Source organism: Pundamilia nyererei, unplaced genomic scaffold (assembly GCF_000239375.1).
Source record: "Pundamilia nyererei isolate P.nyererei 1_Seehausen unplaced genomic scaffold, PunNye1.0 scaffold00151, whole genome shotgun sequence".
Taxonomy (NCBI): domain Eukaryota; kingdom Metazoa; phylum Chordata; class Actinopteri; order Cichliformes; family Cichlidae; genus Pundamilia; species Pundamilia nyererei.
Window position 1 is genome coordinate 1161313 of NW_005187552.1, and position 17058 is coordinate 1178370.

At 40.7% G+C, this 17058-nt stretch overlaps 1 protein-coding gene across 2 annotated transcripts in view; it reads right to left on the reverse strand.

Annotated features, from left to right (window-relative positions):
- rbpjb (recombination signal binding protein for immunoglobulin kappa J region b) overlaps positions 1-17058 on the reverse strand; it is a 50209-nt gene that overhangs the window by 17251 nt on the left and 15900 nt on the right. For both annotated transcript variants that reach the window (XM_005744922.1, XM_005744921.2), the window contains exon 2: positions 2591-2629. In XM_005744922.1, the coding sequence (XP_005744979.1) occupies positions 2591-2629 (39 nt within the window). The remainder of the gene's footprint in view (positions 1-2590; positions 2630-17058) is intronic.

The window sequence follows — 17058 nt, forward strand, 5'->3', positions numbered from 1 at the left end:
CTTCTTCTAGTTGTAGCTGTGATTAACAGTTTGAAATGGCTCATTTATGCTATTGACAATACAGTTCCTGCAGATATGCTGGTATCAGCATTTATAACTGATGAATGGCAAAAATGTTAGGGAAACTGATTTTGTTTTTGTGTGTCTGAAAGAAAATAAACATATTGGCCCATATCTTGAATTGTTAAAATCACCAAATATCAAAATCAGTATTGGTTTTAAAGTCCTTTAAGTCAAACTCTACGTGCCCATTAGACTGTAATCCCTTATGACTAATTTCCAAATTTTTATATTTGCAAATTTATACTTTTTAGACTGAATGTGTAAATTGATCCATTTTCTGTTTCTTTGCTTGTTATTTAAAAAAAACCAAACAAACAGTAAATTAGTTGCCAGTAAACTTGGCAACCCAGCCTGTATTCTCATGTTGAGTCCGTTTGTGTAAATTTGTGCAAGCGGATGTGTCTGAACCCTAGAAGTGTTTGTTCCAGTCGAGTAGCCTCCCTGACAGTGTGAACCTCTAGGACCTGGAGGTTCGGCTGCCATAAAAAGCTCCTGCGGGATGCTGCAAAATTTTAGAGCAGCACCCAAAGAAAACCTGCGGACGCGAAGACTCTACGGCAGATTGACAGGCCAACAAAGACCATAACCATAGTCACATGAACTAAACGAGCTCTGTTGTGCCTTTCGGCTGTTTGTTAAAGAGTGTTTTGTGTCGGTCATATTTCTGGCCATCAAAAACCATCAGACGAATCGAAGGGCCAGTGCGAGCCAGCGGACTGGCAGCACATGAATAAAGAGGGGGACACATCAAAAGGTGCAGGGGCCCCTTTTTCCAAAACCACGCTCGGCTGTTCCAAGCAACACGCAACCCCCTCATTTTCCCCGCTGAGTGCCACGCGCAAAAGCCGAGTGACACACACACACACACACACACACACACACACACACACACACACACACACACACACACTCTTTGTTATTCAGAACAGCAAACACCAATAAGCAAACAAGTGCGTGCGCGCACCCACACAATCCCTAAAAAGCAACCCACATCATCCATCAACGGTCTGGATTCACCCAAATGTTACTCCAAGTAACTTGGAGCAAACTTAAGAAGAACTCAATAATCAAAAACTTGCAGTACGGCTCGTCAAAAAAGCTACACACAGTAAGACGAGTACAGCGCAGAGAGCGCACATTCGGACCGTGAGGCCTCAGAAAGGGTTATTTATTGCTTCTCTAGCATGTTTCTCCACAAACAACGGCAAAAAATAGCACGGTTCATTTCAACACACGCACATTAAAACAGTCCCAAAGGAGGCGAGTCTGCAGAGATCTAAGTAATGAGCGATCAATAGCAGAACAAAAATGAGGTAATACAGCAAAGCTGGGGTCAACAGAAAGCAGCTGTGCAGGACTCCACAGTAAAGCTGCACATGTCGTACGCTATTGTTGTATCAACAACAACGTTGCAGCGGTTGTTAAAGACGCATTTTTCCGCTTCTGGAAATCACAGCCTGAAATGAGCTCCTCGCTGCCTCAACAGATTTTATGTGGCAAACCTGCTGGTGAATATAAAATTATTAAAACGCTTGTAAAAAATTAGGCGTGGAAATCGTAGTTAAAAACAAAAAAGTTCCTGTTAAAGAAAAAAGCGAGGTATTTATTATTCACATGGTGTCAGTTGGGGATGTGCCGGTGGACAATGTCGAGAATCGTTCATGTTAATAGTGACAGTTTGTCAACTAAGGAGGTTTTTTAACTAACATCCCCACCGATGCATCAAGTTGACACTGTCACATGATGAGTTTCATTTTAAACTGTTTCTGCAACGCCACAGTTACACATGTGCCCTCAATGTACAAAACAGACGGGTATGGGCGTGCACCAGCGCGTGTACAAAGTTCATGCTTGGACTTCTGCACGCTTTGAAGGTAATGTGCGTGTGTCGTGTGTGTGTGTGTGGGTGTAGTGGGTACACGGACCAATCATAATCATGATCTAACAAGAGAAAACAGGCAAAAGAAAGAAAAGAAAAAAACTGGATAAATAAGCAGAACTAACAGTCTAAGTAAAAAAGAAAAGAGAAATAAATCACTTAATAACTTTAGAGCCTTGCAGCTGATATCCACCCACTAATGTAATCACCCAACACTAGGTTTGGGTGAAGTGATTTGAAGTAGCTTTAAGCTTATGTTTTTAAGAAAAAAGGGGAGGGGCGTGGAGTTAAACAACAGGGTGGAAAAAATTGTGTAGTTTTTGATGTTTTTTATTGCAAAGGTTTCTTTTTTTATTGGTAATCCCAGAGTGGTATTAGTAAGCCACATATTAGGGTTACTTCAGAGGGTCTCTATACTTTCATTCTTTTGAGAATGTGTCCAAAATAGTAATAATCAAAACAAAATCAAATCTAGAAAACAAACAAACAAAAAAAGGTAGCAAATACCTTGGGGGGGGGGGGGGCGAGTCCCTAGAATAGGTGTTCACAAGAACACAACGGCATACATAAACAAAGGAACACACAAAACCCAGCACTATGACAAGAAAACAAGCTCTAAAGGGACCACGAGTGCGTGTGCACACTCACCTTGTTAGGCGCTGTGGCTGAGGGCGCTCCCCGAACTTCCTGCAAAGACACAAAGTGAGAAGAAAACATGAGTGGGTTGGTTATCAACCACGAACACACGCAGAGTAAACAGTGCATGGCAAAAAAAAAAAAAAAAAAGCAGCACATGTACAAACGCACATAAAAAGCAGCGTGGCCTTGGCAGCGTGTAATGGCAGCGTGTTCAAACAGAGTACGTGCCAAACGTCGCGCCGCTTGTTTGCCGTGAAAACACGACTTTGTGTTTTCAGGTTAAAGCGAATGAATTTTGTTCAAACTAATTGCCGTCGTGTTGAGACACGTTGAACATCAATGGGAAAAAACCCCCACTGGTATATTTAGTATTACTACTGAATTTCAGAAACTCAAGTTCAGCAGCTGAACAAACGACGGTTCTTCACTGGCCGACGCACTCAAACAGGTGTGAAGGGTTTGAGATTACAGAGATTTTAAATGGTGCTCAGAGAAGCCCTAACCATATTTATCTGTGCAACTATAAGCTATAATCTTAAAACAACACATTGATGTAGTCTTGCTATCAATAGGATCTTCACAACACACACCCCAAAGACAAAAAAAAACAAAAACAAAAGAAAAAAAACCCAACACACACACACACACACACACGATAATACAAAAGCAGCTTTCTGGCTTTGTGTTTGCAAATCTAAGTTGTAAAACCTGAACAAGAACATTGACTTGATGAATTTTTTGGCAGTGTCTCCAATGCACTGGTGCTGAAGGCATATTGCAGCAATTTAAAAATTACAAACCACGGGGACAGAAATTCTCATTTTAAAATACTGGTACTGCAGCAATTTAATTACTTCATTGGTATTTCTGAATTAACAGCAAAAGTGTGAATTTCAACAAGAAAACTGATCTTTTTAATTTCTCCTGTGAATGAAAATTATTCTAAAGTATTCAGAGTGTGCAAAAATACAGATCGAAAAGCATTTTAGCTGAACCCACTGACATTCTGCCTGCAATTTTGTAAAGAAAGACCGCTCCGTGGCATGGCACTCCTCAGGTTAAAAGGTCTCCGTTATACTGACGGTTCATTGATTCTTCAGGGAAACGATACAAATAGGCAGAGAAGGTAAACGTGCTTAGTTAATGTGAGTCAGCCGAGGACCATAATGAAACAAGAGCTGGACTGACTCGTTTGGTTGATTGATTGATGATTTTCCCCCCCTCCATGTATGGAGTCATTACTCTATTACACACCAACTCAAAACATCCGTAATAAGAAAAGAGAAACAGAACAAACATGGAGGAAGTGCTTAACCCTCCGATTTAAAAGCATGAAAGAATATCAAACCTCTACGACAACTGCTACATCTACCTTTGTCTGACAGTGAGCAAAACTCAGTTCAGTCCTTTGTTATTAAAATGTTTTTGTGCTCCACATTTACATTATCCTGTCCTGTTGCAGGTTCTATGTGGATAAACTCTGAAAGCAGAGCAGGGCCTGCTGTGGGTAGCAGCCGTGTAAGACGCTGTGGTTGCAGTTCAGTCAGCAGGTCCTCTGATAGAATAACAGGAGAAGCAAATAAATGGCGCTTTGAGGACCCAGCAGGGGCTGGTTGGTAGGCAGCAGCTAAACTCGCTAATTAAAACGCATACAGTTCATCATAAATAAACTAAGGGCACAGTCCAAGCTTTTAAGGTGTGTGTGCCTAAAACAATGTCCATTAATAGAAGACAGCATGGTGACCAGAGAAGGAAGAATTTGTGAATTGTATATTTATTCTCGAGCCGAGGTGATTTTGCAAACATCCGTCATGACACAAAAGCCTGAATTTAACTCAAACTGTTGGGTGAATCATGACTGGGATGGATAGATCGTTTATTCTACCCAAACGGAACAAAGTGACGTGAGTTTGTGCTGAGAGGGCTGCTCTGCACAGTTTAAACCCAAACGCAACAAAAGAAGAAGATTACAGGATCAGTCAGGTAACCATTTTTCGCCCTCGGCTTAAGGTTCATGACCCGACGTTAAAGTCCTCAAATTTCCGTGACTATGAAGACGTCACACGCTACCAATCACTAAAGTTTCTGCCCCAAATGTTGAAAGCTGACTTGAAGTCAAATTCAGTGTGCTGGAAAACTGATGAATCAATATACTGTCACTGAGTCATACTCAAACTCTTAGTAATAGATGTAGCAAGGAAACCACCGCAAACAACCACATGTACGACGATGGGGTGTAAAGTTACAACATATCTCAGCTGAGTGTGACGGTTTTATGGTCAACTTATTTCTTTTATGCTTGTAAAGCAACACGTCGAGCCTTTTACACGCAATACAGAGAAACTGTTTCACTATTCTCCTCAGGACTGAAAAAAAGAAACAAATCTGCAAGGAACAAAATCTCTTTAGGGTAATAAGTCACTGCTAACCAATGAAAACATGTAAAATAAAAAGGGGGAACAAATGATGTGGTTTTGTGACAGGCTGTATCTGAAGACACAATTTAAAAAGACTTCTTTGCCAAGTTGTAGACACAACACTGGTTTTGTCTGTCGAGTTCGGTGCACTTCTCTAATTAAACTCTGATTAAACAGGTCAGAGTTAAGTATGTTAACATTACACTACTGGTTGGAATTAGTCAGCTATAAGGACTGGACTGAAAAAGCAGCCAAGATCCAAAGAAAAGCGTTGACAGATGTAGAGAAAGCCTAGGGGTATCGCTCAAAAACATGCTTTAGAAAAAAGGAAGGAAAGGGAAAAGGAAAAAAAGGGGCCCAAGACTTTTGCACAGTACGGTAGAAACAGTCGGCATGGATACGTGTGCTTGATTGCACCTACACCTTACAACCTCAGTGGGAGCACAAAGAAAAGCCATTTGTCTGAGACTGACCATTACGACTCGGATCCTGTGTACTCGGGTTGGATGGAGCCTCTAAACGATCGTAATAAGGGTTTGGATGTGAAGCAGCGTGAAATCGTCAAAATTACAAGCGCTAAATCAAAAAATAGTGGGTGGCAAAAAAATAAAGTAAAAAAATACAATTAAGTAAGAATCCAACATTCAGACCACCTTCTGTTTTACAAGAGCGGGTGTCGATGGTCAGGAAATTACACTTTTTTTGTTTTCTTCCACACAAAAGGCTCCAATATTCTCTGAACAGTTTCTCAAATGAAAAACGCTGCACACTCTTTATAATGTGTGGCTTAATTACCAGCGAATCAAGTGATCTCAACGGAGGCCGGTTAGCTCGACAGTTATACTGTAATAGAGCAGTTTGGAAACATCAGAGTTTTGTGCACAGCTCGGTGAAATAAGAGCTTGAAAACAGTGTCGGTTTTCTATTTATTGACTCAAGGCTGAAGTTTTATTTAAATTTAAACCCCAAGAATCAGAATCTGCAAACTAAATTTCCCACAGACCAAGGACCCATCGTTAAAATATCCCATTTTGTCAGACCATAACCCAAAAAGAAAGAATCGGTTCACCGTCACACACGAGAATGAGTCTGAAAGGCAAATGGTTGGTCAAACCTTCAAACATACACATACCTGCCATCACAAAACTGGCTGGGTTTAAGGGCTTATGTCTGCAGATCTACATATTAAGTTATTAAAAGGTGGTTATATAAAAGTGCCCAGTGCCTCTACGAAGAAATTTATTTATTAATTTTTTTTTTTTTTAAAGTTGATTAGGATTTTCATTCTCGTGTAGGATGTGGTAGCTTTGCATGCTGCCGGTAAGTATGTCACTACATCGTAGATAGCATCAGTAAACACAGAGATACTGTGTCACTCAACTGGTTAGGGGTTTTAGCATGCAAACCTTGGGCGCAACTTTTAGAAAAGTAGTCTTGATGCCACGAAAAGATGGATAAAAATAGCACGAAAAAACAAAACAAAAAAAAAGGCAAGGGGAAGAGGGGATGAAGGCCAGGAGAACGGGAGAGAAACTGAAAGCATGATCTGTGCCAGAGACAGACGGAGCGAGTGGAGGTGGAATAATTATAAAGGAGGGCAATCAATAAGGTTCCCACAGTGAAACACTGATGCCTCAACAAGCTAATGGATTCCAGACGGCTCTCTGTTCTCTCCCCCTGCTTCCAAACCTCACCCGAACCAGCCTGAAAGCAGGGACCGAGCGAGGAAGGAACAATACGGGGAAAGTGTAGGGGAGATTACAGGAGAGGCGAGCAACACCGAGAGGATGGTGCATAGAGGAAACAGGGCGAGGAGATCAAATTTAAGGATTTAGAGGTGGATGGAAGAAGAAAATAAAGACTGCTTCCTTTCTTTTCTATGTCTGCACTTAGTTTTTTTGTGTGTGTGTATTGAATTCACTACTATCAAATGAAAGTAAAGCCTGCAAAATTTATTATAGACAGAATTTACAATACGCACTGATCTCTAATCTCGCACATTCTGATTCTTCATTGGGGTTATATGCAAACACTGCGGATGGCAAGACTGATTTTACTGCAAAGTAGAGCACAGAGATCAAGGCGGTCAATTGTTAAAGAGTTAGCAAGTTCTGTGAAAAACCACAGTCCACATTTCCATTCACCTCCACAGACTCGAGACACAAAACACCAACAAGAAAAGACCTAGCACAGGAAACCACAAAAGGTAGAGCTGCAATGGCAAAAGAAAGGCATGCTGACTGTTGCAGCTGCAGTTTTCGGGTAGGCTTGCCTACAGTCAGATGTCTCGTTGCGTGCCAAAGTTCATCAAAGTTCAGTTCGCGCTTTGGTGACTCAAGGGTAGCACAAAAAGCAACCTGAACCCCATCAAAAGCGAATCCTCGGAGTGCACGGAGATGAGATTTTTAGCTACACTTGAGCCTTTCTTGAATAGTTTTCATTCACTTATTAATGTTGCATGCTTCACTGCGTTCATCACTCCTGTTCAGCTGATTTGCCTCACTTTGCACCAGCATTTTAATACACTTTGCATCTCCTTGGGGTGCTAGACAACAAGCTACTAAACATGAAAATATGTCTCATCTTTTCCTTTGGACTTCATGACCTAAGGAATGAGTAAGAATTTTGTCTGATTTCTTCCTCCTCCTCTAACACTTTCCTATGAACACGACGAGACACAGGGTTTCATAAGCAGTTTAAATGGGACATTTGAAAGTTGAGTTACTGCTAAATAGCCAGCCGCAGCAGGTAGGTTGGTAGCCTTAGAAGAAGAAAACAAGAAAAGAATAAAACCTCATTAAGCCGTCACTGAAGGTGGATGCGGTGGAGGAGATACAGTTAACCAGGAAGGGGTGAGGTCATACTAGCAAATGCTTGTTAGGGCAAAAACGGTGAAGGAAAGTTGACAACCAACCAACAAAGATTTTGTGACCCGGGGCTGTCTTTTAGTCATTGCTGCTCCAGCAGGAAAACCCCCACCCTGAAATTGGGTTTTTAGGAAGTGACGAAAGCGCAACTCTGTAAGAGACAGGGCTGCATGTGATTCATAACTCAAGACAATCCGAGAATTTCAAAGCAACAGTGCAAAAAAAGTCTGTTTTGGCTTTATCATGTATCTGTTGTAACCCCTTTAAATGTGCTGCAAACTCAAACCCATGTTTTGTTATGTCACCTTTGCTTCCACATGTGGCTCTCCTTTCTAAAATTGTCTTAAAACTCACTTATTAAAGCCAAACTTTTATCCTCCTCAATCATTTGGTTCCCACTTGCTGCAAGCACCAATATTTTCCCTGTTTCCTCCCCTTTTTCAGTCTTTTACATGTGTGTTTATAAACCCTGTAATGGCCCTTTGTATTGTGGCCATATCCTATTAGGAACCTGATAGGCCCATTAAAATGCTAAGCCAACTTGCTAGTAGCTTACCTTGGCATGGTTAGTTATGGGTTAGTGTGCCAAGGGCAGTGAATAGATATGAGCAGGGACAGTGAGTCTATTTACAAGTGTGCAGTGCAAGGCTATGCCCTTACTCTGGAGTTCCAATGGAAAGCATGAGTGATGTCTCTGTCAGCTTACAAAGGTGTACTATTGGTGCCTTTTGAGTCTTGGTCTGTATGTATATGTAATTCAGTAATAATCAATTAAAGATAAGTACAATAAGAGAATGTTTTTAATTCCATATTTTGAAAAGACAGACAGAGGATGAGCGATAATCATGCTAAGCAGGCATGGAGTTAGTCAGGACACTAAATCTGAAAATGTTATGGGACTTGGGTTTTCAGTTTAGTATTGTAGGAAGAAGAAAGTGGTTTCCAATTTGTTTGCCACAGACTTTGTGAAATCAGCTACGTTCTATAGGCTAAATTTTGCAGTAGCTAAGGTTATCCAAATGCTCAAGCGAACATAATATAACTAACTTTATACCTCACAGTAACGATAGCAGGCTACACAGCAACCACCCTAACATTTCAGTCCGTCTTCTCATAAATCTATGAAATTAATATTTTAAATAAAATTAATTTAGGATTACATGCAGGTTTTTGTGGGTACTGAGAAGAGTGCAACCCTACTGTCACAGACTTCTAAATTTCAGGTATTGTGACACGTCTGTGAGGCAATTCTGGTCATTTATTTGCCAACGTTTTTGAGAGACAAATGAATTTTCAAGAAAGCAAATGCCCACCGCTTCCTATTTTTGGTTCTCCAAACTTGAGAATTTGATGGTGTTTGTGGGTTTTTTATTCTTTTTGGTTAACTCAAACTCTTTCGGACTTTTTTTTAAACAAAGACAATCTAAACACACTTCATCATACTGTCAGAATTTCTTACAGTCTAAATCATTCTAAGTGGAAAGTAAAGACAGATGAGTCAAAGATGATGTATATTAACCACAGCCCTGCTTTCAAAATTGTAGCATAGACTTGACACTGATATTTTTAGAAGGAAAAAAAAAAAAGATTTTTGTAATCAAGTTTTAAGGGCAGTTTGTTTTCAGATTTGGAATTTTATGGTGTTATCACTGGGAGAAAAATCACAAACAAAAAGGTCCCCCCCACACGTCTTCCTCTTAATTTGCTGCACTCTCCTCCCACCCCCACCCCCTCTGTATATATTAAATAATGCACAGCCACATTTTAACTACAACTGCATGCACAGTTGATGTGTAGTTTACCACAATTGTGGGTTTTTTCTCAAGATAAAGGCCGACTTAATACAACCGCACATTCTCAGTATCAAAAATATACCGAGTCTGACATCAGCATTTCTTTTCTATTGCATTTTCTACTACCAGACTACCAGAAGCATCTCGCTTTGCGCCGTCTGTTGGCTTCACTGGCTTGTGAGTGACAGAATGAGGGTCCTGACAGCACAGCAGATAGCTACCGGCTGAAAGTTTTTGACAGAGAAAAATCTGAGGAGCACAAAGTTAGAGGAATGCTCCCTTCTGTCATGTCACCTGTTTGTTTGCCTGAACCAACGCATGCATTAATCTAGGATGCTGAAGGGAACGTGACAGAATAGTTTGGGTATTTCCGTTCTTATGCAGCTTTGCAAACCAAAGACTGTCAAGCTTCACCTTTCCAGTGATGGATTAGGTTCAAACGAATTGTTCTTAATAGTGTTTGGAGCAAAACCGTACCGAAAGGAAGGAGGAAAAAAAAAAATGAAAAAAGGTTTTTCCCCCAATACTGCCAATATCATTTGTTTATATTACTAATTCCCAAAAGCACCTCTTTGTGATTCAGGCTGACTCGGAGTGCACACAGATGGCCACAAATATTCACAAACTGACACCAGACTGACACTTTAATTTCTCAGAGGGTGAACACAGGAGCAGAGACATGGTGGCAAACCGTATTCTTGTGGTAGCTTATTAAAACCCAGAACCTCTAACCAGCAGCAGACACGACTTAAGACGCAGAGTGAAACTCCTCGCTAAACCTCCCCTCGGGCCTCCTCCGCACAACATATGCACACAAGTCATAGCGACCATCGCTAAGACAAAAGCACGCACGTTTGTCAAATGTAGACAAGAGACAGCTGACGTCAAGACATGAAACCTAAAAATCTGATTGAATCAAGTATTTGAGTCACTTGATTCGATGCAAATCTAAATGCTACAAGAACAGAAAACCATTCATCCACTCCCATCAAATGACTCTCTAATGCAACTTTAGAGCCAATAAGTTAAATTGATTCATCAAACACCATAATTGCTGGTTGCAGCTTCTCTGAAAAAAAAAAAAATATTAAACCTCCCCCCAGTCTGCAGCTGGCATCAACATTTTAATTGGGGGGTGCTTTTCTTGATGAATTATTACTCTGAACAACACATCTGTAATTCCTCTCGAATAAAATTAACCTCTGGGTGGCGCGTGGTGGGGAAACGGGGCGGTTGTCTCCCATCCTTCTCTGACAGGTAGCATGACATATGAGGTATTTGTGACAGAGAGGGTTGGCAGTTACTATGAATAGAGGACCACCACCCGCCTCCGCGTGCTAGCGAGCGAGCGCACGTTAACACACATCGACACATGCGCACGCAACGGGGGGCTGATTGAGAGAGTGTGAACTCCGCCTGCCGTTCAGACGGGGATGTGTTTGACAGCTGTGACTGACAGTCCAAACAGTGCTGAGGAAGGAACGAAAAAAAAGAAACACGTCAACACCCGAAGGCTCAGAAGAGACACGAAATGCACACCCCGACACGGCCTCGGTGTGTGCTCGACTGAAAACGCACATCCAAAAACACACACATGCTTTTTGCTCTGTTGCTCAGGCATGTATCTGATACACCAAATCAAGCAAGAGGAAAGTTGCATTTTCTGTTCCTCAAACTTCTCCAGTCCTTGGAAACACATGTAGTAAGAAGACTCCATTTTTATAGCAATTTCAAGTCCTGATTCTAAAAAGGAGACATTTTTTAGACTATATGCCCTTCAACGAGTGATATTTGCAGGCCTCATAAACTGTTATGCAAATTTTTTGCTGTTCGTTGACATTTCAGACCTGCTTGTTTTCAAGCATCCCTAGAAGGAAGTGACAAAGTTCAGCAGAAGAAGAAGTGGCTGCTTTCAGCAGAGAAGTACTGCAACACCAGACGAAGGTGGTGCATCTTATCAAGCCGAGCGGCGTCACGTTATATATACACAAGAGCTAAAAAATTTCTCACATAATACTGATGGAGAGTGATATCTGTGGTCAGGAAAAGGCACTTAGAGCAGCTTTTCTAGATAACATGATTAGAAGTGTTGCAACACGCACACAAAAAGCACCAGATATAAAACAAAACCCAAATCATCCAAGACAGATGATTTGTAGATTTAGCTCCCTGCCCTCACAACATGTTTTTTTTGTGAAGGAGGTGAAGCTCATGTAACTATAAATATAATGAATATATACAGTCCTAATTGCAATTGCAACATGAAACCATAGTGGCGAAGGAAAAAAGACTCCTTCAAAGGAAACCCAGCACTACTGAAAAGTTAAGCCTGCTGACGACAGGTCCTGTTGCTGTTTTCTGAACCAACGTTGACAAAAACGGCGCAGAAAGCGTCGGCGCTGATGACGACAACATCAGTTGCAGGATATTTTCTTGCATTTCCTTACCACAAGGTCACTGGTTAGATGAGTAAGAAGCAGATATAAAATGACTGTGCAGGTGACACTGCTAGATTATAAAGAAGCCTTAGCAATCTGCAACTCATATGCCCTTCAAATGAATGCATTTACTGTAGCTGATGCTCCTTTTCAAAACAATCAACAGTGACGGGGGTTTCTGTGCTGCTCCAGCTTACGCGGCTGCTAATGAAGACACAGCATGTCTCGTAAAATCTCCAAAGTTTACAATACAAAACACTCCGCCGTCATTTAAACTTCAGCTCCGATGCTGTGGAAATGATGACATCTCTAGTCGAGAACTTCCATATTTTGTCTACATTTCAGAGAGAAACATGCACAGAGACAAGCGCGCATATCTGCCTTCTGTAGACCCACTCGCTTCCCCGGGGACCGAAAACACAACATACAGACGCCAGACGCCATCATTCATGTGATCGAGGTCAAAGGTTAAGGTGTAGCCTCTGGGGTCAACTAGAAGGCAGGGTGTTGGTGCGCTGGTGCGTGTGGACGTGGCCTGATCCACATTATACTACCAAACAATGACGGGTCTGCCCTCAAACTGCTCTCCACCTTCCAAGCAGAAGCACGAGGCTTCCCCTGTTAACTGCAGACCGCAACATAATTAAAAAGGTGTTCCAATCTCTATTTTTTTTCCCAGACATTTCATTAAAAGCAATTTCTTATGACTAAGTCACCCTGTACTTACCAAGTACGCATTTCAATCCGCACCTAATTAAGCTGCTTTTCACACATCCGCCACACTTGTGGCCGAGTACACTCTGATAGAGGCCATGTGTGAATATGAAACCACATGTCTGAATCTATGTATGTACTTGCATTTACACCTTTTAGCCGCTGAACACAGAGCACACCCGACAGTAGCATGAAGGAGACAGGAGGGATAAGATGAGGGATTAGGCCTATAAAAAAAAAAAGGTGCCTGGTTTCCCAGCCTGAGGGCTGATAGCAGATATCACAACTCCATGGAGTGGCTGTACACCTCGCCACCTCACAGCTTCCACTGGCCTTTGTAGCCACGGGCCCTCTGAGTGACACCAAATATATGAACCCTGCTCGAAACGAGGCTAAAAACATGGTCCACAGTTGGATGCAACTCCTTTTCTCTTTCTTACAACATTTGTTAAGCAGAAATCTGCAAACAACCAGAGCATGAGTCTACAGACTATGTAGAAAAAGAACTATGGATTCCACTTTAGGGCTGCAGCTAACGATTAGTTTAGTAATCCAGCAATCTATAGATTATACCACCAATTAATCGGTTAAATACTTTTGTCTTATTAGTGAGAAATAAAGAGGAAAAAAAAAATTACCTTTACTTTGTCTACTTGGAAAGCTTTCTGACAATAATAGGAGGCAAAACGAGTTTTGACAGTGTTTTATCTCCTGGACGAGGCAGATTTGGTGTGTGTTCGTGTTTAAGAGTTTTTGTGCATGTGTGTCTGCATGTTTAAGTGTGCTACTGAACAAATGCGTTTGTGTCTGTAAGCATTTAAAGAGGGATGTGGTGGCTGCAATAAAGAGAAGCAAGCATATCAGCATTCTAAAGTTTGCCCTGTGCTTTGATGCAAAGTTTCCGCGCTGCTGAAAACAAGACGTTATGATGGTGTGGGCGTTAATTAATAATCATTTAATGTCCAACCTAACAACCCTCAGGTCAGTGCCTCAGAGTTTTACTGGCCCACGTACATTTTTACTGGCTTGTGAACAAAAGCTTCTCCTTTTTATAGAAGCAGTTTAGTTAACACAATATTTTATATTATTGCACTTTCAATCTGAAAAATATTATGAAAGTCTTGAAATTAATATGGTCTAGTAGACTCCATGTCCCCCTTTAGACTCACCCCTGTTTGCTGCAGGTATCTTCCATATAAAACAGAACAGCTGTCAGACAAGTTAACAGCTCATCTGCATATTTTAAATTAACCACTGGAGGCTTACTGCAGATTTTTCCCTGCATAAAACAAATGGCGGAGGATGGAGTAGCTACAATCTTTGCTTTTCTTCATGACAGAGTTACTGACCAGGTTGTTTGACTGTGATTATAGAAACAGCTCTGCATCAAAGCAAAGCATGTGTGTTGAGGATCTTTTATAAATCTAATGATTCAAATTAATCAAATCGTCGCAGCCCTATTCTACTTACATGATTCATTCTTTGTAGATTCTCCTGTTGCTTTGATTATCGGTGCAGGACAACACAGGTTCTCATCATCAGTGCAACTGCACACTCATGTAAGCCTGAACACATTGGAGAAACTGTGGTAGAAAGGCATGCATGTGACTGCGGTGTGCCACAAGTTTGCCGTCATCATTTTGCAATGTGCAACAGTCAGAAAAACATGCCTGCATTGATGCAAGAACTGATAAGCTTGGAGAAAGCTGATTTTAACTGATTTTTAAGGGCTCCTCCATGGGGGGGGGGAATATTCTTTGCGTGAAAAGTTGGTCCTAATACCTTTTATAAAATTAAAAAGAAAAAAAAAAAAAAAAAAAAAGGTCAAACACAAGCTAAAAGCTGGAATGGAAAAAGAGCAAGCCGGGCGGCATCAGCAGTTTTATAAACAGATTCAGTGAACGGCTTGCAGATACTTTCACTTCTTTAATTTTTTTCATGATGCTTCAATTCCAACATTCACGTGGTTTAAATATTTGTTCCTGAAATACAGCAAGATACTATATACTTCAATGAAATGAAAATACAACTGTTCTCTGAAAAGTGTTACTAGATGTAGCTTGTCTTCGGGGTTTTCCCCTCTCAAAAATTGTGTTTAAAAATGTACAATGCATGCTAAACAAGAAAGAAAAAAATGATAAAACGATATTAATCATGACTAAAATTAATATTAAATGAAGATGCATTTGCAACAGTATCGATACAAATGGTACCTTCTTTGCCGCCTCCAGACAGACGCACATTTCCTCCCCCTCAATAACAGCTGAAGTAGGTAACATTCATAACACTGAACAACACTTCAGGAGGAATTTCAAAAGCTTTCAAGCTTCAGTTTCCACAACATTTAAGCATTAAACACTCACCATAAATGTTAACCTGCTAGCTGGCACACATGAGAACTTTAGCCCTCAAACTATAAGCAATTACCCAATAGCTACATTTACCAATAGACACTAGGGCTGCCACAAACGATTATTTTGATAGTCGACTAGTCACCGATTATTTTGATAGTCGACTAGTCACCGATTATTTTTGCGATTAGTCGACTAATCAGATCATCATCCATTGGACATAAAACGTACAGCTTATTGCACCAGCAGCATCTGCTCTTATATAACTATCATTAGCTTACAGCTTTAAGTGTTTAAGGTGCTAACTAAAAATAAAGACAAGATGATAGTTTATTAAACTTCACCGAAACAATCTGCAAATTTCATTAAAATTTAATAAACTCCTTGCTATCTAAAATATAACAGGACACCGGAGTATATTCTCGAGCATCTCACACTTCTGATAATCAGCTGTCTGCTTGACGTTTATTCAGCTGTGTAAAAACTATAACTTTAATCTCAGCCAAACCGATTTACTCAGGAACAAATAAAATACTAAAAAAAAGCCAAACAATAACATTTTGAAGTTATCTAAGTGACTTATATACATTTAACCTGAGTAGCGAAAGACGGCGGGGGGTTTGAAAACGATTTGCCGGGAGTCCGGTGTTCTCACGGGCTCTAGTGAGCCTTGCCCCCGGCTAGCTATCGAGCTAGTGGGTAACAGACGTCTCCGAAAACGTCGGAGTTAAACGTTTATTTTGTGACCCAGAAAGAATAATAAAAGTAATATTAAAACTAACTAGCTGCCGCCATTGTTGGAAACTGAGCTGGGCTGCGCTATGAATTCTGGGACAAAGCTTCTTCTTCTTCGGGGTTTAACGGCAGCTGGCATCCTTGTACATGCAGTGCTGCCATCTTCTGTTTCCGTCCGTTATTACACTCTTAAATCCTACTACTTATTCCTGCGTCTTTTGCGATCTTACAAAGCTTCAAACGACGTGTCGACTATTAAATCAGTCGTCGACGATTTTGATAGTCGGCGTAATCGTGACTAGTCGACTAATCGTGGCAGCCCTAATAGACACATGGAAAACCGGGCAGGTTGCTGCCTGTGCGGAGCAGCAGGAGAAGCACAGCTGAACTGAGCGGAGAGTGCCGAGTGCGGAGAACGAATCCAGAAAAATAAAGGGCAAAATCCAGAGCGCAGCACTAGAACGAGACAGGTTTCAGGACTGAAGAACAAAAGCTAAAGATGTAAAGACAAGATGATAAACTTCAACTTCTCTATTTTGAGAATAATTCATTAAAATGTGTTTATTATTTTGTTGCTGCCAGCTGTGAAGTCAGTTTTAAAACACACGGAGTGATCAGTTCTTTCATTTATAACTTCTTTAAGTATTTACTAAAAAATATATTTTACCTTAACGATCTGTAATGCAATTAAATAAATAATTCATAAGATGAAAGAAACCTCTAAATCTAATTTTAAAAATACTTATTTTGTTAAATCTCCAGGGTTAAAATTTTCCCTGTGGTACTGAACATGGTATTGAGTATTTTCCTGGGTGTCCGTATCAAGTTTAAAATACCAGTATTGTGACAACTCAAAGTATTGATGGGGTACACTAGGGGTGTAAAGGTAATAAGATTCATTTTTCATTATGTCTCTTGGTTTTTTTTAAAGTTTAATAATTTTTATATTTCAGCGCATTTTCAATTTATGCAACTGAAAAAAGTAATCATGGGGGGAAAAAAATCCTGTTATCCTCTTACTGCTACAGTCAAGCGTCAACAATAAGCTGTTGACTCCCTGCCGCCATGCTGTAGGTGCTAGATACCGCATGGCATATTGCCAAAATGTTACAGGTGACGCTCCTCCTCTTTAACTTGCTCTGGGACTCAAACGGAAACATTT